General features: G+C 48.4%; 1 protein-coding gene across 1 annotated transcript in view; it reads right to left on the bottom strand.

The window, feature by feature from the left end:
- Positions 1–26,231, bottom strand: part of ADAMTSL3 (ADAMTS like 3) — a 351,345-nt gene that overhangs the window by 301,530 nt on the left and 23,584 nt on the right. The window contains exon 2 of the mRNA XM_032593550.1: positions 3,698–3,817. Coding sequence (XP_032449441.1) covers positions 3,698–3,817 — 120 coding nt within the window. The remainder of the gene's footprint in view (positions 1–3,697; positions 3,818–26,231) is intronic.

Genomic DNA, 26,231 nt, shown 5'->3' on the forward strand with positions numbered 1-26,231 from the left:
AAGACCATGCAGGGACCACGGGAAAACGAACATGGGCGCTGATTCCTAAGTGTGCGTAACCTCCTTTTATCCCACGACGGTTGCCAGTAAGAGGAAGCGTATTCCAGCAAACCCACAAGGTCTGGGAAGACACACCTTCCGTATTTCCCTACACCTAACAAACGCTAAACGCACACACACACAACAACGAAAACAACAACAAAACCCCACAAAAATAAAAGACTACTTTGTGCAAGACCAAGAGTTTCGCTAACTTTTTCTTGTCAATGTAGAGTCTCCATTTTTTTTTTTTTGACGTCCACTTATTTTGAGAGAGACAAAGTGCATGTCGGGGAGGAGCAGAGAGAGAGAGAGGGAGACAGAGAGTCCGAAGCAGGCTCCAGGCTCTGAGCTGTCAGCACAGAACCTGACGCAGGACTCGAACCCACGAACTGTGAGATCATGACCCGAGCCGAAGCCGGACGCTTAGAGGACTGAGCATTCCAGGTGCCCCAAGTTTCGCTAACTTTGAAAAAAAAAAAAAAGAAATGACTTCCCACCGAGAAAGACTAGCCTGGAACAGACTTTTAAACCTGTCCCCATAATAAACTTTGGAGGCCCCAAGTTTAAAGTTTCAGTGCACTACAGGCGAGGATGGTGAGGGCTGCCTTCCTCCTTCCCAGAAGGAGACATGGGTGACGTGACTGACCACCACAACGGCCACAGAGAAAGAACAAACTGCACAATTCAAGACTCCGCTTCCTAGAACCGACCGGCCTTCAGCCGTTTGCCTGTGAACAGGTCCTCCCTGGGATCAACTCCAAAACCACCATGAGCAACGACAAAAGAATTTACCCCAGAGAATTTACCCCTTCTGGACCACAAGCCCTTCACCGAACACGGGCTAACCACCTTGTATGACCGATGCAACCAAATGTCAGGATGCTTCCATTGCAAGGATATGCTCACCAAATGGGAAGTCAGCGCCATTTTAACATCAGCTATCATGTTCCGCCCGGACTTTGAAGGAAAAATGCCGTTCCTAGTGTGATAATAATCATGTGTATAAACGCCATCGGCATAGCTAATTCTTAAGTCCTGAAGGTGCTAAGTTAAGAATGAGCTGAGGAAGCAACTCAGTGATATTAAGTCATTCCCTTGGGTCTAGTACGGTCTACTAAGGTTTAACAGCAGAAGCAGGATTGCGAGGAAAGGAGATCATTTTCTGGGTGGTTCTCTTGAAAGGAGCGGGCAGCTATATCTCAGAGGGGCCGCCTGAAATCGGAGTGCAGTAGTCTCAGTTTTTGCAAACACCCGTCTGGGGGTCCTTGAGTTGGTCACTTATACATCCAGAGCCTCTGTTTCCTTGACTCGTAAAACGAGGCGTTGAGCCAAGGTCCGCGGCAGCTGCAAAATTCTATGATTCTCTAAGTAACAGTTTACTGTGGTGCTGACAGGTCCACCTTGAGAATCGGAATGATCCAATTAGCACTCTGCAGCGTGGACTATTCTAGCTGTAGTTTAAAAAACAAAAAACAAAAAACAAAACAAAATAAACAGACAAAAAAAACCAACAATTTCAAGGTGGAAGGCACGCGGATCATGCAACACAGCCACCTTGTTTTTCAAAACAAATGGGAGAATCTGACGCTGAAATCTGACGGCAAAGATGCTGAAAACCGTTGTTAAATTACAAGCTGATTCGTAGCAGAAGCAAGACTGAGGGCTGCCTGACTACCAGCCGGTCTGCCCCGAACCACACGGTTACCCAGTTGGCTTCGGCACTGCTTTCCTGCACCCAGAAGCCGCCTCGGCCCCTGCATAATCCACAGTGCGCCTTTTATGTGACTCATTAGACGCAGCCTACATCACAGCTGTGCTTTACTGGCCTCAGGGTTATGCGTTTTCCAGACACCTCCTCTAGGAGCCATTGGAAGGGTGACCTTAAAGGTCTTCGTGCAAAGTAGGCCGGGATGAAATACTCGAAAAAGCCCTACGAGGACGGTTGAAGACGGCAACTAGCGATCTACCACCTGCCCGCTTCCCATTTTATCAAACGAGCGCTCTGTGGGTAGGACAATCCTCGGGAACCCAGTCCCAATGCTATCACTTCCAGAGTCAGGCTGCAGCCTCAAGGACAGAGCTCTCTGTGTCACTCTGGCTTCAGGCCGCTGCCCCAGCAGAAAGGGGCGTCTGCACAAATCTGCAAGTGTGACAGCACAGACACCAGCCTGGATGGCCACTCGCACCCACCCGCACCTGTTCCTAGCCAGGCGACGCCAGCAGGTGATGGGGGGCGGGGGGCGGAAGGCAGGTGACAGGTACACCAGACAACTGCCCCTCACCACCCTCCGGATGTGGGCTCGGTGAGGGAGGGACAGCCCTGAAAACCTTTTAGGGACAGCTGGGGAAATTCTGAGCCAGGAACAATGCCTCATGCCACCGAAGTCACTGTGGTGTCCCAGTACGGGACAACTTGTTCCAAAGAATACAACTTACAGGGACGTCAAAGCCTAAATTATGTCGGACCCGCCAACTTGTCAAATCCTGAGGAGCGCCTTCCACCTGCGAACCAGCTGCTGCACTCAAGCCCGAACTTGCCAGCTTTGACCACACGGAGGAGGACACCTCGGTCATAGGCCCGTCTTCTTCCACCCCATCGTGTGCCCTGAGAACACAGTGTAGCCCCATTCTGCATCTGCACCCGGCCCTGTGGGTACCAAGAGCCGCCAAATCCTCCAAAACCCTCCCCGACCGCCCGGTGAATTCAGGCCCTACCGGCTAGAACCCTCTGCATCTGGCAGAGTTGACCCACGCTGCTGCAGACAAGGTGTGAGTGACCTCAAAGACGTGCATGACCCTTAACGCCGTTAAGGCGACAACGTGAGCCGCGAGTGGAAGAGAATCACGGCGCCCAGTGCCCAGCTTGCACGCCTCCGCCAGGCACAGCCTTGTTCCGCGGTGAGCCGTCGGGAAGTCCTTGAAACACACACACACACAGCCACCCCTACCCAGTTCCCTTCTGGAAAATGGGCTTGGGAAGGAAAAAAAAAAAATCAATGTCGGCACAGTCAAAAGAAAGGAGGTAAAAGCTGAGAGAGAGAAAAAATTAATGCCTAATCAGAAAACAGTGCTCTTTGAGAAACTTAACAGAAGACCACGGGGGAGGGGAAGGTTAAAAAAAAAAAAAGTTACAGAGAGGGAGAGAGGCAAACCATAAGAGACCCTTAAGGACTAAGAGCAAACTGAGGGTAGACGGGGGGTGGGGGAGAGGGGAAATGGGTGATGGGCATTGAGGAGGGCACTTGTTGGGATGAGCACTGGGTGCTGTATGGAAACCAATTTGACAATAATTTATATTTAAAAAAACAAAAAGAAAGAAAACAGAAAACAGTGCCGTTGGACAACTTCAGAACTGAATAATAAATTTGGTGATGAGTAAAATGAACGAAGCCGTCATGTATATTTCTGATGAAAATAAGAAAAAGTGACTCAAGCCAACCTCCCCACCAGAGCAAGAGCCACACATTGCGTAGGAAATTGTATACAAGCATGGGCAGGCCAGAAGTCTCCGGATCCCTCCAGAGAGTCAAAGGCCTATTGTGTTAGCTGTGCCAAGGGGGAAAATATAATTCTTTTGAAGTTATTTTTGAGAAACCATTTCCTGCCCGTCAGCAAATGGCAAAGCCAAAGGTAAGCTCTTTTGTGAGGTTCTTACCTGGTCATCATAGCGGTAGGTGAGGAACTGCTCCCCGGTCGTATCTTCGAGGAAACTTCCCTGAGGGGAAAGTGCAAACTCAGGAAGGAAATATGCTCCAGGAGACTTCTCTGCTGCGGTCTGAAAGACAAGGTCACCTGGTTACAAACGAGGCTCCAGTGAGCACCCCCGAAAAACCGTGATTGTACCCACTAAAGTCTGTACTAAGAAAAGGGAAGTGACCTCTCTTAGTAAAGGCCAAGGTGAGACGCACCAGGTGTCTGTGTTGAGGCACTGGTAGGCTAGGATATCACACAGCTTCACCTCAAGTTGGCGCACACGGTTATTTATTCCCCGACACCTGCCCCCTCCCCACAACCCTCCAATGATTCAGCTACCGTGTGGTTAACTTGATTATTTAAAAAAAATTTTTTTAATGTTTATTTACTTTTGAGAGAAAGAGAAGGAGAGAGAGAAAGAGAGAGGTATGAGCAGGGAAGGAGCAGAGAGACGGAGACACAGAATCTAAAGCAGATTCCAGGCTCCGAGCTGTGATCACAGAGCCCGATGCAGGGTTCAAACTCACAGACCGACAGATCATGACCTGAGCTGAAGTCGGACGCTCAACTGACTGAGCCGCTCAGGCGCCCTGCGGTTAACTTGGTTATTAAGTGTTGTTGTTACAAATCCATTGTTTCTAGGACTTTCTTTCTTTTGCTTCCTTCCTCCCTTCCTGTCTTCCTTCCTTCCTTCCTGTTTTTGTTTGTTTGGTGAAGGAGTGAGAAACAAATTTTTTTCCCTACTACAAAAGAAATCCACATTCATGAAGAAACCTTTGAAGATACGGAGGAACACAAAAGAAAACAAAGATCGCCCCGTAATCCCTTCAACCTATAATAACCACGTTTAATTGTTTTGGCATATTTCCTTTGAGACTTTACTTTCTCCTAATGCTTTGTATGTTTATGTAAAAATCCAAGATGAAATAAACATGGCTCGTGCAGGAAGACTCCATTTGGTTCAAGGAAAAGCTCATACGCTGGCGACTGAAGCATTAGACATAAGCCCCCGCCGTCAGGGTTGAGGGGAGTCAGGAGGGAGAACGTCATCTCTTAGATACTATGGGTTGGGTACAACGACCCAGTGGACTTGCTACCATCACTTGTCATCACCTCCAGCCTGGGGAAGCCCAAGCGAGAAGATGCTGGAGGCTACACGGTGTCTCCCAGGATCGCTGCCTTGACTGTTGAAAATGGATGAAAGAGACACAGGAGGTGGGGAGCCCCCAGTGTGCAGCCCCATCCGATCCAAGGACACGGATCAAGGACTACGTCTCCCACAGGGGACCTCACTCCGCCTGCTTGGGCAGGAGTTAAGAATCCAAGAAAGAGGCCACAGGTGTTACTCTGAGGAAAACACTCTCTGCAAACAGGGAAGAGTGAGAAATAAAAGCACCCCTCAAATACCTCTGCTCCCCCAATGGTCACATTCTCAAACTGAAACAGGAACTCTGGTTAAAGCAAAACATCCATTTGAACACCACGCTTTAAGAAGAGAAAGCAGGGGCGCCAGGGTGGCGCCAGGTCAAGCATCTGACTCTTGGTTTCAGCTCAGGCCATGAACTCGCAGTTCGTGAACTCGAGCCTCGCGTTGGACTCTGTGCTGACGGCACAGAGTCTGCTTGGGATTCCCCCCGCCCCCGCCCTTCTTGTGTGTTCACTCACAAGCTCTCTCTCTCTCAAAATAAATAAATAAACTTTAAACAAAAGAGAGAGAGAGAAATCAGTATGTGATACCTTTGTGAAGGCACATAGAACAGATAACTCTCTCTTTTGGTTAGCCCTAGACTGTTCACAAACATTTCAAGATTTTCTTATTAAATTTCATTCACACGAGGGTTGCAGCACCAAGTCGGTGACAGGAATCTTCCCAGAGCAATGTGTCCCCACGTCCCTCTTGCTTTCCCTCAGAGTGGCTTGCTTGAGTCTGGATTACTCTAGTCTAAAGTGAGGAAAATAGGAAAATCACCTGTAAAAGTTCTGTTAAGCAGCAAAGCCTCCCTTGACACCTCAGTGTTCAGACCACTGCTGTGTTCTGGGCAGGTTTTCTCTATTATGCCAGCTTCTATGGGGAAGGCTGTGTTGCCAAAGTTATGGGGTCACTTGCAGCCTGCAGCAAAGCCAGGGTGTTAAAGGTCTGGCAGGGAAGTCTGTCCAGGCCCCGCCAGAGGTACAGACTGCATCTATCACACCCGCCCAGCCAGCGTTCTGATCACTGCTGGACATTATCTCTAAGTGGCCTGGGAAGGAAAAGGAAGAGGAGCTAATACCACAGACCCCACAGAGACAACATGGCTCTCACACATCTTAGTGCTCTTTTATGGCTCTCAACATGAAATACTAGAAAAAGCAAAAACCTCTCCAGTACTAACATTTTCACTCCTCGGTATTTATTAGCATAGGAAAAAAAATAGCTTGATTATAGCTATGACTGATTACCTTCTGCTTTCTGACCTGCTTTTCCAATCTTTCAATTTTATCAGGCTTAAAAAACAAAAGTGAGGGGTGCCTGGGTGGCTCAGTCGGCTAACTGTCCAACTTTGACTCAGGTCACAATCTCACAGTTCACAAGTTTGAGCCCCGCCTCAGGCTCTGTGCTGACAGCTCGGAGCCTGGAGCCTGCTTCAGATTCTGTGTCTCCCTCTCTCTCTGCCCCTCCCCTGCTCATAATCTGTCTCTGTCAAAAATAAATAAAGGTTAAAATTTTTTTATTTTTTTTAATTTTTTTTAATTAAAAAAAACAGTGAGATGGGAATTTTAATTAATTTTTTTAATTAAAAAAACAGTGAGATGGAAATAAAAAAGTCCATGTGGAAATAGGAGGTGAATTTAATGATACAATTTCTTACTTCTGTGTATGTTTCCTGGGAAGTCTGAATATGTGTCAAAGATCAATTATTCTCACCAAAGAAAAACACATCTAGGTAAAGCTCAGGAGAAATCTTGCATAACTGCAATAAAATGATGGATTTCATCTTAAGACAGTTCAGGTAACCTGATTACTAAAATGCCTAGCGAATAGTCCATGAGAATTAGTTGCTGTAGTTGTGATTTGCCTCTTTTGCCTTCAGTGTTCATAGAATGATAATTTTAAATGCCTAAGGAGACTTGCCATGTGTGCCTGGCACCATAGAGCAGAAGCCAGGCCCAGAACCCATGAGCAGCTATGTGTGAAGACACAGATCTAGTTACCAAAAGGGGGGGGGGGTCGTTGGGAGATGTCTGGGAGCATCACCTGAAAACAGCTCCCTGAATACAAGGGGCCCCCTACTATAGTGATTTATATTTAGTGACCTATACATTCCACATGTATTTACTGAGCACCTACTATATGCCTGGAACCATTCTAAGAGCTCTGGGTACACTGAGGAACAAGAAAGAGGAGGTCCTTGTTTTTATGGAGGTTGCCTTCTAAGGCGAAGAGACACCTAGTATGTAAACAAGTCCATAAACAAGAGGAAGAAAGTTCTACGTGCTCTAAAGGAAGCAAACAGGGTGATAGGAGAATAAAGTTGAGTTTGCAGAAAAAGAGTCAGTGAGGCTGATCCCGTGTGGACGAGGAAGAGAGCAGCTGAAGGGGAGACAAGAGAGAATGGAAGGAAGAGGCAGGACATTCAGAGCACTGTGGGCCCAGGCAAGGGGTTAGAGAACCACCAGGAGTATCTCAAAGGTTGACTGCTTCATGGAGGAGGGGTTAGAGGAGGCAGCAATGGAGCCATAAAGACCAGCTGGGAGGCGGCTGCACTAATCCAGGTGAGAAGAGATGACTCCCCGGACGAAATGATGCCAGTGGAGAAGGGAGAGCTGAATAGGTCAGAAGTAGATCCTCCAAGAGTCGCTGGTGGGTGAGAAGAAGGGAGGAATCAAAGATAATTTCTGGGGTTTTGGCCTGAGCAGCAGGCCATAGAGGAGCACCATAGATGGGCAGCCCCAGCAGGAAGAGAGGGGCAGAGAGGTGATAGCTGTGTTTGAGTCGCGTGACGTCTGAGATGCCTTCGTGGCATCCAAGTGGAGAGCTTGGGTTGGCTGTGTCATATGCAAGTCTGGAGCTCAGAAAAGCAGTCTCAGCCTGAAGCTAGAGATCTGGAAGTCATTGTTTACGTTTTCATATATACACACCTCCTGAAAGAGAAAAGAGACAAGAGGGCTTTGTCTGGGACCCTCCACAATTCTAATGTCTAGCCGTGAGTAGAGGAGGAGCCAGCCAAAGAGATTGAAACTGGTCATCATTTAGAGAGGAATAAAGGGGGAAAAAAGACAAATATTGGACCATGGATGGGTTCAGCATCAAATAGAGCAACCGACTACCTTGAACGGCCCTGGGAGACTGAATAAGATGAGACCAGAGATGGGTCCCCTGGGTCTGGCAAGAAGGAGGTCATTGTTGACCTGGACAAGAGGAGGTACAGTGAAGTTGCAGGGACCATGGAAATGGTTTGAGGAGTGGATAAGATAAGAGGAAGAAGAGACCAGAAAGGGACCCTTAGAACTGGGCAACGGCTAGAGGGAACGCGCAGGTACGGGCAGAACTGGTAAAGACGGGAGAAACCAGAGCACGTCTGTTGGGTTATGGGAATCATGCAGTGTTAAGAGGGACTGTGGAGGAGACGAGACACCGCAGGTGCCAAGTCCTTGAGAAGATAGGAGGAATGGGGTCCACGCTGTGCGTGGAGAGGCTTGGCTGTCACAAAGGCGAATTAAGTCTACCCCACGCCACACGCACTGGCGGACTCCTGACTTGGACCCTCCGTCTTCCCTGGGCTTACTCCTTAGACACCCTTCTAATGGGGCCTGAGATCACGCACCTGTCTCTATCACCCTGCTTCCCAAGTAGGCTTTCTGGCTTCAGAGCTGCTGTTTCCTGGGCCTCTCTGGAACCGTCCCACACCTGAAAGAATGCATGGCCCGCATTTTCTCCCCACCGGCCGCCTTCGCTGGCAAGGTGGGGCCGTCCCGAGCCGGGCATCCCGGAAATCTTCTGAGCTTCCTTTTGTAATACCACGACAGTCCTCCATAGCCAGAGCATTCATCGCTGTGTTTCTAGACCGTTCAAAACATCTACAGACCTTTCATAAGCTCCTTTCGTGAGCTTTCTTTTTTTCCGCTTAAGCTCAGGTTGGGTAAAACGAGGTATGTTTGCCCCACGTGTTATTCCTGCCCAGGCTTCTGCCTCTCCTGCCAGGACCACGTTGGTGCTGCATTCTGGGGGAAGTTCCCTAAGGCTGAGAACAGGGTCTCTACCACGTCTGCCGTGTCCCCACGGTAGGTGTGTGGGCAGCGGGAAGGAAAGACTGGCGGACCGCACGACCTGAGCCCCGCAGGCCAGGGTCGGCTCGCTCAGCAGCCCCAGCCCCACCTGTAGACGCTCAGCGTCCCTGGTCCCCGGGCCAAGGGGGCTCAGGGTCACTGGTCCCCGGGCCAGGCAGATCCTTCTCCACACCCACACCCGCATCCCAGTCCTTGTCACTGACAATGAAGACTACACTTGGGGCGCCTGGGGGGGCTCAGTTAAGCGTCCGGCTTCGGCTCAGGTCGTGATCTCACAGCTCGTGGGTTCGAGCCCCGCGTCAGGCTCTGTGCTGACAGCTGGGAGCCTGGAGCCTGCTTCGGATTCTGTGTCTCCCTCTCTCTCTGCCCCTCCCCCACTCACGCTCTGTCTCTCTCTCAAAAAATAAACATTCAAAAAAATTAAAAAAAAAAAAAAAAAGACTCTGCACTCGACTCCTTTTATCAAGTCCCTTACTCCTGAGGAAATTTCCAATCATTCCGGAGTTGATTCAACAGCTTTGGTACAGCCCAAGTCCTTTCCCTGGGACGGCAACAAGGCCGCACCAAGGTCACAGGGCACGGCCATGACTGCCTGACGTCTGAAGAGCTGTACTGTGTCATCCCAGGGTTATGAACGCCCAGCACTTGAAACGACCTTCTCAGTGATCTAATCCAGCCTGTCTACCTCAGAAATCCTGCCAGACGCCCTGCAGCCTCTACTTGAATGCCTTTCATGATGAGCAGCTCCCTCCCTACCAAGGCAACGGGGATGTGTCAGAATCTAGCAAGCTCACAGACGCCCAACTGGTCAGAAGAGGTCCACTGCTCCCCAGTGGAGGTATGAGGTGCCCTGGCCACCAGCACTGCCCTCTGGCCGCCCTCTCCCCCAGCCGCCCCCTGCACCTCCCCTCCAAACACACACATGCTGAGCTGGGTTCCAGAGTCTGCACACAGTGAGCATCGGAGTGCCAGCATGACAGAGTGAGAGGAACTTTAGAGATGCTTTGATCCCAGCCCGCGTCTCCGACCGTCCAACAAGGCATTCATTAGAGGCCCTCTGGAGAGAAGGCTGGGGAAGAAGGAAATCAGGCCTACCGAGCATCGCTGTCAGACAGGGTTTGTGCAGACGGTCTCATTGTGTCCTCACGTGCACCCTGCAACATGGGTGCCATTCACCTCATTTCACCCGAAGAAACCCAGACACGGGAGGGCGGGTGGTTCTGTGCAGGGGGGCACATGAGCTCCCAGCTGCCAAGGGCAAGTTCACCTCTGTTTGGCTTCCCTGCCTCCCTCTGGGGAAACCAGTCTGCGGAAGAGTGGGCCTTCCTTCGGGAGAACCGGCTGAGTTCACTGGCGGCTGCAGCACCAATATCCTCGCCCAGAAGTCAGCGGACTTCCTACGTGTCGGGGGGTGGCGGTGCGCGGCTCCTCGCGGGACGAGGTGACCCAAGATGTCAGGCCCTTAAGTAGCGAGAGTCAGAGGGAAGGCAGGGGGAGGGAAGCCGGGCCAGGAAGCGTGCAATCTTCCCAGGGCACAGATCCAGGGCCCGGAGAGAAGCTGCCAGAATGCATCATCCCCCCAGCCACTGTCCACAGCTGCCGAGTCACCAGGGACGGGGTCAGGAGGAATCCAAATGGCCCCTCCAGGGACTGTGAATCTGAGACCTGGGGACGCAGCTGTGTCCCCCCCCCCCCGTCCCCCTCCAGCTGAAGGCTCTGACTCTGGCAGGAGGGAGTGAATATGTGATGGCAAGTCAAGGACCAGATTTCAGTGTCCCAGGCCTCAGTCTGTACTCCATAAGGATGGGGAATGCCTATCAGGACTGAGCAAAAGGTCTGGCTGACATACCAGAAGGAGAGAGCGCCAGAAGAAGAGGACGTCCTACAGCACAGAATGGGGCCCCACGTGCCTCCAAAGTCAAGCAGTGACTTTTACACAGTGTGACTCCTGTTTAAGCACCTCTCCCAGCTTGTTCTGAGCACACATGTGACATGGAACATCTATCTCCCTCCGAACGCCACGCCGCTAACCTCTACAGACTCACGCTCAATGAAGGCCACCAACGTGCCACTGCGAAGCCACGACCCCGCAGTCTGAGAGCCAGACCGCACCGTTCCCCACCGTCCACATTCTCAAGACGCTCCGGCCCGTCGAGGCTTTGGATCCCAGCTCCATTGACCGACAGCCACGTCGCTGTCGCGTGGCTTTGTGTCAGCCCAAATCTCAGCAGCACGCCCTCTGTGCATCCTTCTGACTGCAACACACACGGAGCAGGAACAGGGCCGGCGCCCGGGCCCCTTACCTGTCTCCGGGCTGACAGACCCTTCATTTCAGATGTCTCCATGTTGGCCGCTTAGGGATTCAAGAAACACCTTGCCAGATGCTTCACATCCGCAGTGATACAGCCCACGAAGTAAGATGGTACACGGGAGAGCCGAGATCCCACCAGATCTTAGTAAGGTTGGGACAGAAGCGAACCCCTCGAAAGCAAAGCCCTGAGCCACTAATGCAGGACGGACGGTTCGTCAAGACACCAGCGCGTAGCAGAAAACTGGCAAGGCTCCCGTCTGGAACATCAGTGCACAGGAAGTCGATCTCTATTCATGGCAACCAAGATCTGCGGGTGTGAGCTCACTACCTGGATGGGAGGTTGGGACCACGCCTTTCAATGGTAACATTCGATGAGTCCAGAAGAGTGCCCTGCAGGTGCGGCAGCCAGAACCCCCAGACCTCGGGGACAGTCTGCAGGGACTATGTTCTCTGGAGCGGCCTGGATGGCACAGGACCTTACAGTTTGTACCTTCCAAAGCCCACGAAGGGGGAAATCAGGTTAACCAATACTATTTAAGCTCAGCATACCAACTACAGTTTCATTCCAAAAAGCACAACGTGCATTTTGTTTCTTGAACCTGAAGGTTAAAAACGAAACAAAACAAAAAGCCTTCCATTTTGTTTTTTCAAGGAGGATGTCATCATTCCAAGACTTTTCAAACTCTTAGGTGTCCCAACGCTCCCTGATTAAATATGATAATATTTACTTTGGCAGGATTGGAAAAGCGGGCTGAAAGAAAATTTGTTTTAGTGGGTTTTTTTTTTTTTGTTAGTTTTTACAAATTAATGCTAGGGACTTAAGATCTGTCTTCTCGGGGTGCCTGGGTGGCTCAGTCGGTTAAGTGGCAGACTCTTGATTTCAGCTCAGGTCATGATCTCATGGTTCTTGAGTTCAAGCCCCACGTTGGGCTCTGGGCTCACAGCGTGGAGTCGGTGTGAGATTCTCTCTCTCCCTCTCTTTCTCTGCCCCTCCCCTGCTCATGCACGTGCTCTCTCAAAATAAATAAATAAAACTTAAAAAAAAATTTAAAAAGATTTGTCTTCCCGGCTCACCAGCAACTAATTAATATGTTCTCTTAATATCGCTGGGCTGAAAGACTGGACATTTGGATAAATATCTCAGTACACCTCAGGTAAAATGCCACATAGTTTCAAACTTCAGCATCACTCTGGGTCACGTTTGCCAAAGAAATCTGAACGGCAGACCCTCCTGGATCCCTCCTGGAGCTGTGAGTGGGGAGGGGGGTGCCTTTGGGCGTGCATATTCAGAATGAGCTGCTAAACACAGAAGGTCTTTCCCTGAATTTATCACGTTAAGACTCTTGTTAGCAAACTGGAATCTGGAGCTGATAAACATCATTCACAGCACTAGTCATCCTGCCTCTAAATATGTACTCTCTAATTTTCTCTTTCTCTCCTTCCCTCCCCTCTCCCCCTACACAGACAGACACACACACACACACACACACACACACACACACACACAAAGGCGAACACACCTTAAACAGCACTGACAAAGCAGAACCAAGAGTCATGGGTGAAAAGATCGTGCTGGAACAGACTTCATCTCTGGCTCCCTAAAGGAGAAAACCTGGCAGAGGAGTCCTACTCCCTCCCCCCATCTTCCAGCCGTCTTGAGTGCTCAGAGCTGGGCTTTGTGCACGGAAGACATCCGACAATTAACTTTCTTTCCCAGTCAAAGCCACACAGGTCACCCCCTCCGCCCCCGCAGGGCCCTGCATGACTGACGCCAGAATATTCTCTGCACCACAGAAAGACCAAAATGCTCTGCCTGAATACCACGCTGGCCCTTCACAAGGGGCTATTTCAGAGCTCCACGATGACTCTCAGCCTGGAGAGGAAGGAAAGCCTCGCCCTACCAATAAACACAATCCAGATCCTCCTCTGCCGGAGCCCACCCCCAAAACAATTTTATTTAAGAGTTCATTTTTCAAGACCTTGAAGTAAGCTGACCCACTGGAATCAGCTTCAATTAGCAAAAGGTCGCATGGAAATAACTCTGCCCTAAAATACCTCAGGGGAAAAACACTGAACGTTGTGTCCCCCAAACAGGGCTCTACTGGTAAAGAAAAACACTAGGGGCGCCTGGGTGGCTCAGTCGGTTAAGCGTCCGACTCCGGCTCAGGTCATGATCTCACGGTTCGTGGGTTCGAGCCCCGCGTCAGGCTCTGCGCTGACAGCTCAGAGCCTGGAGCCTGCTTCGGATTCTGTGTCTCCCTCACTCTCTGCTCCCCCTCGCTTGTTCTCGTTCTCTCTCTCTCTCGCAAAAATAAATAAGACATTAAAAATCAGTGATGTGATGGGGCGCCTGGGTGGCTCAGTCAGTTAAGCGTCTGACTCTTGATTTTAGCTCAGGTCATGATCTCACGGTTTGTGGGTTTGAGCCCCGTATCTGTGCTGTCAGCATGGAGCCTGGAGCCTGCTTCGGCTCTGTCTCTGTCTCTCAAATATAAACGAAAACATGAAAAAAAAAATTTTTAAAGCAAAAAAAAAAAAAAACAACACCAGGTGCATGGTCATCTCAAACCTGGCTAGACTGTGAACTCGCTAACCCAGGCCGTCCCTCTCCCACCACCCCACCCCCTGGTCAGTCACCCCAGAGGTCGGCAGAGGAGGGGACCCCCAGTTTCTAAGGACCAGGAACAGCCACTGTGGGGTGAGAGTGCTACGTGGGAACGACCGTGGCAAACTGGTACTTTGGGCCACGTCCACGACCCTCCCTGCTCCGTGACGGGGCCTCGACATTCAGGAAGCAGCACCCTCAGGCCCACTTTGATCCGAAAGTGGAGGGGGTGCATTTTCCCACAGCCTCTTCACCACTCACACACACGAGTATCTCTCCGGCAGAGAGAAGGCATTTTTGCTTTTTGAATAAAGTGCAAACAAGTATTTTATTTTACCGAAGCGGCGGAGAAGGGTAATCCCCAAGCACGGTGCATCCGAGCAATTCTTGGGTCCAGGGCATTGGTTCAGACGCGCGGTCCACACTTGTTTAATAAGCACCTACTACGGACCGGGGCTGTTGTTGACACAGGGAGATCAGCAGTCAAGCGAACAGACGAGAATCCCTTTTCCCAAGGAGCTTATAGACTTAACCAGGGGAAGCAGAAAATGAACACAAGAGACAGGTAAGGTGTCCATCACGTCACGCGGGAAAAGATTCGGGGGAAAAGTACGAACCGCAGGTTCAAACGGAGTGGTCAGGGCAGGCCAAGGTCGGTCAGGGTGCCCTTGAGAAATCACTTGTTTTCATTTTCTAATTTTCCGAACTGACAAGTTGGAACCTGCCATTTTCCTTGGAGGTTTCAAACTGTCTGCATTCTCCAGGACCCTGGCAGGGATCCGCAGGGACTCGTCTGCTCCTGCCCACAGCGGCGGTGGGACCCTGGACTCCCTGGCCCCAAGTGCCACTCTGCCTCCACAGGCATCCGACTCCAGCCAGGCCAGGCCCTGGCGCTCCTCCCTGGTTGTTCCCAGGTCTCCTGCCTCCAGCAAGCCACAGCCCGGCCGGCAGCAGGCCCCAACAACAGGAGCATGGCGTAAAAGTGTGCAGAAAACAGCCCTAGAAGATGAGGGAATACTCAGCAGGCCTGGTGTCTGTCAGAGCCCATGACTGAGTATCAGCAAATCTGTGCGTATCCCTCACATATGAATTTGCATTAACTCAGTAGCCATGAAAAAAAGAAAGAAGAGAAGAGAAAAATAAAGGAAGGAAGGAAGGAAAGAAAGGGAGGAAGGAAGGAAGAGGGAGAGAGAGAAGGAGGGAGAATGAAAAGGGAAAGGAAAGGCAAGGAAAAAGGAAGGAAGGAAGGAAGGAAGGAAGGAAGGAAGGAAGGAAGGAAGGAAGGAAGAGGGAAAGAGAGAAGAAGGAGGGAGAATGAAAAGGGAAAGGAAAGGAAAGGAAAAGGAAAGGAAAGGAAAAGGAAAGGAAAGGAAAGGAAAGGAAGAAGGAAGGAAGGAAGGAAGGAAGGAAGGAAGGAAGGAAGGAAGGAAGGAAGGAAAGAAGGAAGGAAAGAAGGAAGGAAGGAAGGAACAGGGAGAGAGAGAAGGAGGGAGAATGAAAAGGGAAAGGAAAGGCAAGGAAAAAGGAAGGAAGGAAGGAAGGAAGGAAGGAAGGAAGGAAGGAAGGAAGGGAGGGAGGAAGGAAGAGGGAAAGAGAGAAGAAGGAGGGAGAATGAAAAGGGAAAGGAAAGGAAAGGAAAGGAAAGGAAAGGAAAGGAAAGAAGGAAGGAAGGAAGAAGAAGGAAGGAAAGAAGGAAGGAAAGAAATGAGGAAGAGGAAAGGAAGGAGGGAAAGGGAGAGAGAGAAGGAGGAGAATGAAAAGGGGAAACGGAAAGGAAAGGCAAGAAGAAGGAAGGATAAGGAAGGCAAGGAAGGAAGGAAGGAAGGGGGAAGAGAAGAAGAGGAGGGAGAAAGGAAAAGGGAAAGGAAGGAAAAAAATGAAAGGAAAGGAAAGGAAAGGAAGAAGGAAGGAAGGAAGGATGGAAGGAAGGAAGGGAGGGAGGGAGGGAGGGAGGAAAGAAGGAAGAGGGAAAGAGAGAAGAAGGAGGGAGAATGAAAAGGGAAAGGAAAGGGAAGGAAGGAAGAAAGGGAGGGAGGGAGGGAGGAAGGAAGGAAGAAAAGAAAGGGAAAGAAAGGGAAAGAAAAGAGCAGAAAGCATTACGAGTTCTTCCCGATTTGGCAATGAGACACCACCCAACCTGACACAGTCCAGGGACATATTCGTGTTTATTCAAGATCTTTCTCACCCCTACGGCTTTCTTTCTTTCAGGAAACAGTTCGTCTGTGTGGCTGAAATCATGCAGCCTTCCAAAATGCAGCCTTCCAAGAGAAGGAAAAGACAGAAATGTGCTGTTTGCACATACTCGGAAAAACACTTATATTCATCATAAGCCGGTTTGTTTTTCTGAGCTTAGCAAGACAGGAAGTTTTCAGCGCTAACACGTCAGCAGAGCGGCCAAGTTCGCTGTTGGGATGCTCCTGTCTTTCGGAATTCTTAAACAAGCAAGACACAGGAAGAGAGTGATTCAGAGGCAGGGTGTCTTTGGTCCGTGTGTATAAAAGGGCATCCCCCTAATTTCCATAAACTGCGTGAAAACCGGGGGGTCTGTCACATAAAATGCCAAGGACTTCTTGGAAACAAAAAGTGCTACTTTTATAAAATGAAGATGCTAACATCAACCCCAATGGTAACAAAGCCATACTGGAACCATAAATCAGGAGAAGAAAGCGTTAGGAACACATTGCCTCTCGTTACAAAAGAAAGCGAGAGACGGAGATACAAACTATAGCCTTTGATCCAAGTGAGATGTGGGTCGTGATACAGGTTTACGTGTGTAAGTTGCCACATTTCTTTTGAGGGCTGACAACATCATCATACCATTCCATATGTGTTTGACACGAAAATGGCATGTAGTTTTGAGTCCTGAATAAACACAGGATTCGTTTTACTCATGGTACTGGATACGTGGAGGATCACGTTCATACACTAGCCACACTGGGAAACACCAAACACCTGTTACAACTGGTGACAGACGGTCAAGTTTAGAAAGGGAGCCGGATTTGCAGCTGGGAGTCCGGGCTCCGGGCTCCCGCCCACCTTCACAGGAGACTGTGTGGTTCTCCACACACCCTTCTCGTCCCCAGGGCTTCCTCGCCACATCGTTAAACACGGGGACCAGCCTCGGCGAGCTCCAAAATGCCCCACGACGGGAGGAAAACCAGGCAAGAAGACGTAGGTGTAGTGATTTTGTTTCTTTACTGTTACCGTGTTTTTTATAGTATCAAAGGAGTATTGTTGGTATGAATTTAGAAAAAGTCTCCTGAGCAAAAACTGAGAGCTTTTTCCCTGAGATCAGGAACACGACAGGGATGTCCACTCTCACCGCTGTTGTTTAACGTAGTGTTGGAAGTGCTATCATCAGCAATGAGACAACAGAAGGAAATCAAAGGCATCAAAATTGGCAAAAATGAAGTCAAGCTTTTGCTTTTTGCAGATGACATGATATTATACATGGAAAATCCAATAGACTCCACCAAAAGTCTGCTAGAACTGATACATGAATTCAGCAAAGCTGCAGAATACAAAATCAATGTACAGAAATCAGTTGCATTCCTATAGACTAATAATGAAGCAACAGAAAGACAAATGAAGAAACTGATCCCATTCACAATTACACCAAGAAGCATGAAATACCTAGGAATAAACCTAACCAAAGATGTAAAAGATCTGTATGCTGAAAACTATAGAAAGCTTATGAAGGCAATTGAAGAAGATATAAAGAAATGGAAAAACATTCCATGCTCATGGGTTGGAAGAATAAATATTGTCAAAATGTCAATACTACCCAAAGCTATCTACACATTCAATGCAATCCCAATCAAAATTGCACCAGCATTCTTCTCGAAGCTAGAACAAGCAATCCTAAAATTCATATGGAACCACAAAAGGCCCCGAATAGCCAAAGTAATTTTGAAGAAGAAGACCAGAGCAGGAGGCATCACAATCCCAGACTTTAGCCTCTACTACAAAGCTGTCATCATCAAGACAGCATGGTATTGGCACAAAAACAGACACACAGACCAATGGAATAGAATAGAAACCCCAGAACTAGACCCACGAACGTATGGCCAACTCATCTTTGACAAAGCAGGAAAGAACATCTAATGGAAAAAAGACAGTCTCTTTAACAAATGGTGCTGGGAGAACTGGACAGCAACATGCAGAAGGTTGAAACTAGACCACTTTCTCACACCATTCACAAAAATAAACTCAAAATGGATAAAGGACCTGAATGTGAGACAGGAAACCATCAAAACCCTAGAGGAGAAAACAGGAAAAGACCTCTCTGACCTTAGCCGTAGCAATTTCTTACTTGACACATCCCCAAAGGCAAGGGAATTAAAAGCAAAAATGAACTATTGGGACCTCATGAAGATAAAAAACTTCTGCACAGCAAAGGAAACAATCAACAAAACTAAAAGGCAACCAACGGAATGGGAAAAGATATTTGCAAATGACATATCGGACAAAGGGCTCGTATCCAGAATCTATAAAGAGCTCACCAAACTCCACACCCGAAAAACAAATAATCCACTGAAGAAATGGGCAGAAAACATGAATGGACACTTCCCTAAAGAAGACATCCAGATGGCCAACAGGCACATGAAAAGATGCCCAACGTCGCTCCTCATCAAGGAAACACGAATCAAAACCACACTCAGGTATCACCTCATGCCAGTCAGAGTGGCCAAAATGAACAAATCAGGAGACTATAGATGCTGGAGAGGATTGGAGAAATGGGAACTCTCTTGCACTATTGGTGGGAACGCAAACTGGTGCAGCCGGTCTGGAAAACAGTGTGGAGGTTCCTCAAAAAATTAAAAACAGACCTACCCTATGACCCAGCAGTAGCACTGCTAAGAATTTACCCAAGGGATACAGAAGTACTGATGCATAGGGGCACTTGTACCCCAATGTTTATAGCAGCACTCTCAACAATAGCCAAATTATGGAAAGAGCCTAAATGTCCATCAACTGATGAATGGATAAAGAAATTGTGGTTTATATACACAACGGAGTACTACGTGGCAATGAGAAAGAATGAAATATGGCCCTTTGTAGCAACATGGATGGAACTGGAGAGTGTGATGCTAAGTGAAATAAGCCATACAGAGAAAGACAGATACCATATGGTTTCACTCTTATGTGGATCCTGAGAAACTTAACAGGAACCCATGGGGGAGGGGAAGGAAAAAAAAGAGGTTAGAGTGGGAGAGAGTCAAAGCATAAGAGACTCTTAAAAAATGAGAACAAACTGAGGGCTGATGGGGGGTGATGGGTATTGAAGAGGGCATCTTTTGGGATGAGCACTGGGTGTTGTATGAAAACGAATTTGACAATAAATTTCATATATTAAAAACAAAAAACAAAAAAGAAAAGAAAAGAAAAAGAGAAAAAAATCCCCAGCAGTCAAAGTAAAACTCTGGCATCTTTCATGGTTAAGAGTCAGTGCATTTTTCTTAAAGCAAAAGCAGGCCCAGGAGAGAACAGCACGGTGACAGCCCCCCCAGTGACTCAAAGGCCCCTCAGATGCAGCCTCACGAAGCCCGGTGTTTAAAGAAAAACCCGGAATGACACATCTTCAGGATGAAAGAGCCCATGGTGCAGACGTCAGTCCAGTCTTCCCCCCCGCCCACCACGGAGAGAGCTTGCGTAAGGTGCACTTGTGCTGTCGGAGGGAGACTCCGTTTCCTCACGTGTAAAGCGGCGGTGAAAACCTCCTACCTCCCCAACGGCTGTGACTGTTTAATGGAATCACGCAAATGGCCGTGCTCTTTAAATTGTTAAGGAGCTGCACGGTGTAGGACAGCATGAGCGTTGTCGTCACGAAGCCCCCAAAACGCGTGTTTAATGTGAGCGTTCCACGGACCTCCTCTCTGCGGGTGCCGTGCTACCATCAGAGGCCACACGAGGCACAGGGCACGTCCTCCGGGGCACCACCGCGGCCGGGTGGGGACAGGACAGGCCGCCTGAAGCCCCGTGAGGAGGGCTCCCAGGAGAGGAGCAGAACGCCACGGGAGCACGCGAGAGGGACGCGCATGAGGCCGAGGACAGAGGTCACACGGAAGGCATCCTGGAGACCAGAGCCGCCACGCTGCCACGTAAAGAACAAGGAGGAATTGGGGAAATGGAGAGAAGGAGAGGGGAGCAGAGCCTTCCAGAAGAACGCGGGCATGACGAACGGTGTGGGCAAAACAGGAGACTGGAGACAAGAGGGCAGGCTGGACGAGGGGCCGGGCACAGAACGAACGAGAAGCAAGGGAGAGCTGGAGAGGCAGGCGTGGGCTGGCAAAGGGGGTCCACTGACAGATCCAGAAGTCAGTGCTCAACCTTCGGAAGCACATGACCGACGCTGAGCAGGGAAGCGAGGCTACGACTACGGAGACGAGACAGGAGGGGGCAGACAGAAGGCCGAGAGACTAGCAGGCAGAGAACCTGCTAGAGAACCGGGGGTGGCAATGAGAACAGAGAGGGGACTGAACCACAACGTGTCTCAGAACTCAAGGAAAAAATTACGCCAATATGTTCGAAACATCAGGAGACATAAAAACATTTTAGAAAAAAAATCTAAATAATCAAGACTGACTCTTAGGGGCACCTGGGCGGCTCAGTTGGTGAAGCGCCCGACTTCGGCTCAGGTCATGATCCCGCGGTCTATGAGTTCGAGCCCCGCATCGGGCTCTGTGCTGGCAGCTTGGAGCCTGGAGCCTGCTTCGGATTCTGGGTCTCCCTCTCTCTGTGCCCTTCTCTCCCTCTCTCTCTCTCTCAGAATTAAATAAAAACTAAATACATAATAAAATAAATAAAATAAAGTAAAAATCATGTTATGAACCTAGAGTGGTAATCATTGCACAATATATGTAAGTCAAACCATTATGCTGCACATCTTAAACCTATACGGTGATGTATGTCAATCACCTCTGAATAAAACTGGAAAAACTCATGTTACGTAAGTTGCTTTATAGATATATTACCTGTATTTACTTATAGATAATAGAATAAGTTTTACGTTAGACCTGTAGTATATGCATGTTTATATTTAACACTAAATACACACAGCCTCTTATATCAGTGGGAAAGTCGTGGCTCATTCAAGAAATTCTTTAGGACAATAGGTAAATTAGGAGGAAAAAGGGCAAACTCAGATTCCTCTTCAATCAATGCACCAAAATCAATTCCATGTGGAAAAATATAATGGCTAAAATATATATGTTATATCATATCAAATACATCACATCAAACATATCTTGCCATATATATATATATATATATATATATATACACTTTTTTTTAGAATCAAGAATCATGAAAGAAAGGTCTAACAGCCATCTGAATGTCTTTCCACTGTAAATTACTTCTTTCATCTGGAATTTCTGAACGTACGTATGAAACCTGATTTAAGCATTTGTCAAAGAATGTGGCTTCCTAAAAAGACCATTTCTATTTGATGGCTGTCTGTTCATGTGCGTGGGCCATGCTTTCCTGTTTGCTTGGGTTGCAAATTTTTGTTGAAAACTAGACACTTTAAATATGATAATGTGGCATCTCTGGAAAGCTTCTCATCGGCATCTTTAGAAGTCAAACGTTTTATCAGAATACGGGTACGTCTCCGTTTGGGTCTTTTCTCATCGGCCCTGACTGTAACCCTCTAGGCTCCAGCCTTCTCCTCATTCTAGGAAGCTCTCCCCTCGAGTCCCCTCACTGTGGCCTCTTCTCCATCCTTCCCTCTCTCTCCTGCTGTGGCTGTCGTGTGGACACCAGATATCCTCGGTCGGGGTCTGCTCTCCAAGGCTCTCAGCATTTCCCTCATGGTTGACACTTGGTGGTTTTCCACTGTGTTACACAGCGTTTCGTCCCCTGGCATTTCCTTCAACTCACCCACTGCATTTTCGCTTTGAAAGCCTCAGTTATTTTTAAGTTTAAGAAAGCCATTTGGGGCTGGCGCGGAATCTCCTTAAGGACCCTGGATGGTTTTGGAATTAAATGTGGGGCCTCTGTGCTCTTGCATCCGTGATGCTGCTCGAGTCTGCTCCAAGAGGCTGCCATGCCAGCCAGGGCAAGGAGGACACACAACCGATGTCCCTGAAGGCGCCAGAGAACCAGCTGGCCACTCAGAGGTCTCCTAGGGCACAAGGAGACGTCGCCTCTGACCCTGAGCCCCCTTCTCTTCCCAGCGGGACAAAGCCCTGAGCCTGTATCCTAATGCACAGTCTGCATTAGGAGCTGGTACAGCCTGGACTCTCTTTCCAGACCAGCCTGCCCACCAGCCCCAGAATCACCCCTTTGCCAGAGGGGTGGATGGCCTTAAATGGCCTCAGAGGAGAGGGTCGCATGAACCAATTCGATCTGCTATCACCATACGATTGCATGACCTTAAATGATTCTGGTATAGCTACTGGACAGAATGAAATATGTTTAATGCCTATAAAATCTTGGTGTGAGGGAAAAATCTTTAGAAACACAACTCCAAAGGCAGAAACCATAAAAATATGTATTGAATTAATGTCAAAAGTAAAATTTTAGGTGAAATTTAAAAGCGAATACCAAAAAAAGGAGTAACCCAATTAAGAAATGGGCAGAAGACATGAATAGACACTTTTCCAAAGAAGACCTACAGATGGCCAACAGACACATGAAAAGATGTGCAACATCACTCATCATCAGGGAAATGCAAATTACAACTACAATGAGATGGCATCTCACACCTGTCAGAATGGCTAAAATTAACAACACAACACAGGAAACAACAGGTGTTGGTGAGGATGTGGAGAAAGGGGAACCCTCTTACACTGTTGATGGGAATGCAAACTGGTGCAGCCACACACACACACACAGCCCCACACACAATGAATATTACCCAGCCATCAAAAAAGAATGAAATCTTGCCATTTGCAATGGCATGGATGGAGCTAGAGAGTATAATGCTAAGTGAAATAACTCAGTCAGAGAAAGATAATTACCAATGAATTTACTCACAGGTGGAATTTAAGATACAAAAACAAGAAGAGGGGGAAAAAAAGAGAGAGGTAAACCAAGAAACAGACTCTTCACTATAGAGAACACCCTGCTGGTCCCCAGAGGGGAGGTGGGAGGGTACTTGTTGTGATGAGTATCCGGTGATGTACTGAAGTGTTGAATCACTATATTGTACACCTGAAATTGATATTACACCATATGTTAACTAACTGGGATTTAAATAAAAACTTTAAAAAAATTCCTTTCAGAAAAACTTCTAAGTGAAAAATAAAACATTAAAATATTTCAAACATAAGTAACAGGGAAAAGGTTATTAACTATTAGCTATTAATTAAAATCACTTTTAAAAATCAGTAAGAAGATGAGGAATAGCTTAATAGAAAAATGGGCAAAAACATGAATAGGAAACCCATAAAAGAAGAAATGAACATAGCTATTAAGCTTACGAATGTCACCAGCAATAAAAAATAAATTCCAAATGCTTATCGGATTGGCAAAGACTTTTTAAAATACGACCCACTGCTGGAAAGGTTCATGTCTGAAACACAATATAGCAAACTGGACTTTCAAATGTTTAAATTCAAATAAAGAACACACTGCAATCCTAACTTTAAAATGTGCACTGGGGGGACCTGGGTGGCTCAGTTGGTTAAGCGTCTAACTTCAGCTCTGGTCACGATCTCACGGTTCATGGGTTCAACCCCCGCATCAGGCTCTGTGCTGACAGCTCAGAGCCTGGAGCCTGCTTCAGATTCTGTGTCTCCCTCTCTCTCTGTCCCTCCCCCCTCTCGTGCTCTCTTTCTGTCTCTCAAAAATAAACATTAAGAAAAATGTTTTAATGTGCAGAAAAAAATTCTGCATCCCAAATACAATCTCAAAACAAATCCAAGTTTAAAAGCTAACATAGCTAGGGTGGCTCAGTTGGTTGAGCGTCCAACTTAGGCTCAGGTCATGATCTCACAGTTCGTGAGTTCAAGTCCCACGTCGGGCTCTGTGCTGACAGCTCGGGGCCTGGAGCCTGTTTCAGATTCTGTGTCCCCCTCTCTCTCTGCTCCTCCCCTGCTCACACTCTGTCTCTCTCTCAAAAATAAAGATTAAAAAAAAATTTTTTTTAAAGCTAACATAGCTAAACCTACAATACAAATAGGACACCGGGGAAGATAAAACACCTTAGCACATTCACGGATGCATTCCTTCAGTATTTTTGAGCAGCAGGTCTGTGCCAGGCCATGCGGGAGGCACTGAGGACACGACAGTAAGAGCCACAGACACAATTCTCCCCTCAAGAAATTTATATTCTAAAGCAATTATCATAAGAGCATTTCGGGAAAATTTTGCCAATTTTAAAATATGCTAATTATATGCCTGCTTTACCTCCCAACCTAAAAACTAACACTGGGGAGTGCTGAAACAACACTCAAAGTTACTTGCGTGTAAATATTAACTTTCCGGAACACATTTAAGTCCTAAGTAGCTAATCAGTGTGGAAAAGCAAGGGGAATGGGGCTTCTACCTACTCTAGCCCATGGAAGATCCGGCCCCACCCCGGTTATCTCCCTGCAAGGAGCAAAGGACACCGGAAATTAGCCAGTTGCGGTCGAAGTGATACAGGAGACACGGGGCACGGAATGCCGATTCCAAGGTCTTCCCGAGAAGTCCCACTGTCCGACACACCACTAGCCAGTAGGTGACACGGTAACTGAGTATCTGAAACATGACTACAGTCAACCCCCCCCTTATCTGCTCCGAGACCGCTATTTGTTTTCTATACGTACATACCTATGATGAGGTTTAATGTACAAATTAGGCCCAGTACGAGATTAACAACAAAAAACAATAATAAAATAGAACCTGGCACGATACGCTGCAATCAAAGTTATGTGACTGTGATCTCTCTCTCCAAATATCCTCCTGGTCTGTGCTAATAACCCTTCCTGTGCCGAGGTGACAGACACAATGCCTGCGAGAGCAGAAGACAAGGTGAGGCGAGGGACGCGGGCGCGTGACGTAGCGTGAGGCTGCTACTGACCTCACGACGCATCAGAAAGAGCATCATCTGCCTCAGGGCCGCAGCGGAGGCCAGGGACCTGAAACTGTGGCAAATGTGACCAGGAATAAGAGGGGGACTCGTGTATTCTGAACTGACATGGGCTGTCGGTGGAAAATAAACACCTGGTTTCAAATACTCAGGATGGAAAAAAAAGAAACAAACCCAAATCAATACATTAAGAAGTTGTGTATTGGGGCGCCTGGGTGGCTCAGTCGGTTGGGCGTCCGACTTCAACTCAGGTCACGATCTCATGGCTTGTGAGTTCGAGCCCCGTGTCAGGCTCTGTGCTGACAGCTCAGAGCCTGGAGCCTGCTTCGGATTCTGTGTCTCCTCTCTCTCTGTCCCTCCCCTGCTCATGCTCTCTCTCCCTGTCAAAAATAAATAAACGTGAAAAATAATTAAAAAAAAAAAAAAAGAAGTTGTGTATTGATTACATGTTGAAATAACACTTGGGTATTTGGGGTAAAATGAAACATACTGCGAAAACCGATCTTGTTTCTTTTCACTTATTAATGTGGCCACTAGAAAGTGTAGGGTTACCTCTGTGACTGGCATCACGTCTCTGCTGAACGACACAAGACAGGATCCTGGAGTAGTCCTTACTTCCCCGAAAGTTTTGAGGAGAAGGAAGCCCACTGACCCAAGACAGGGGGCTGTTTCTGGCGCCCCCTACTCACCAAGAGGCCGCGTTGGGGCCACGACTAAGCATGAGACCCCTGGAGGGGCTTCAGAAAGGGATAATCAGGCCCTGTTGGCATCGCAGGCTCCATGCTGAGGGGGTCTCCACCCGCGCCTCAATTATTGGCTCTGAGGAGAACGGCCATCAAACACAAACCAGCGTGAGAGCCCTACCTGCAAGATGGCACCTCAAAAGTCCCGCACGCCAATGCCAAAATGAAACCAAACAACTACATTCGACGTGGCTCTTGAGCAAGGAGCCGTAAAACAGCACGAACATCCCCACTGTGGTGGTGCGTGCTACGTAAGAACACGAAGCATCTTCCACGCCTTCCGTTCCTAGCAGCCGCATGTGAACACGACACAAACAGTGTGGCTACACCGATTTTCCTCGGCCTAGCTCACGCCCGCTGTTAGAAGCGATGCCCAGGGGTGCCTGGGTGGCTCAGTCGGTCAGGCGTCCGACTTCGGCTCAGGTCACGATCTCACGGTTCGTGGGTTCGAGCCCCGCGTCCGGCTCTGGGCTGACAGCTCGGAGCATGGAGCCTACTTCGGATTCTGTGTTTCCCGCTCTCTCTGCCCCACCCCCAGTTGTCTCTCTCTCTCTG

The sequence above is a fragment of the Lynx canadensis genome, chromosome B3, assembly GCF_007474595.2.
Source record: "Lynx canadensis isolate LIC74 chromosome B3, mLynCan4.pri.v2, whole genome shotgun sequence".
Classification (NCBI taxonomy): Eukaryota; Metazoa; Chordata; class Mammalia; order Carnivora; family Felidae; genus Lynx; species Lynx canadensis.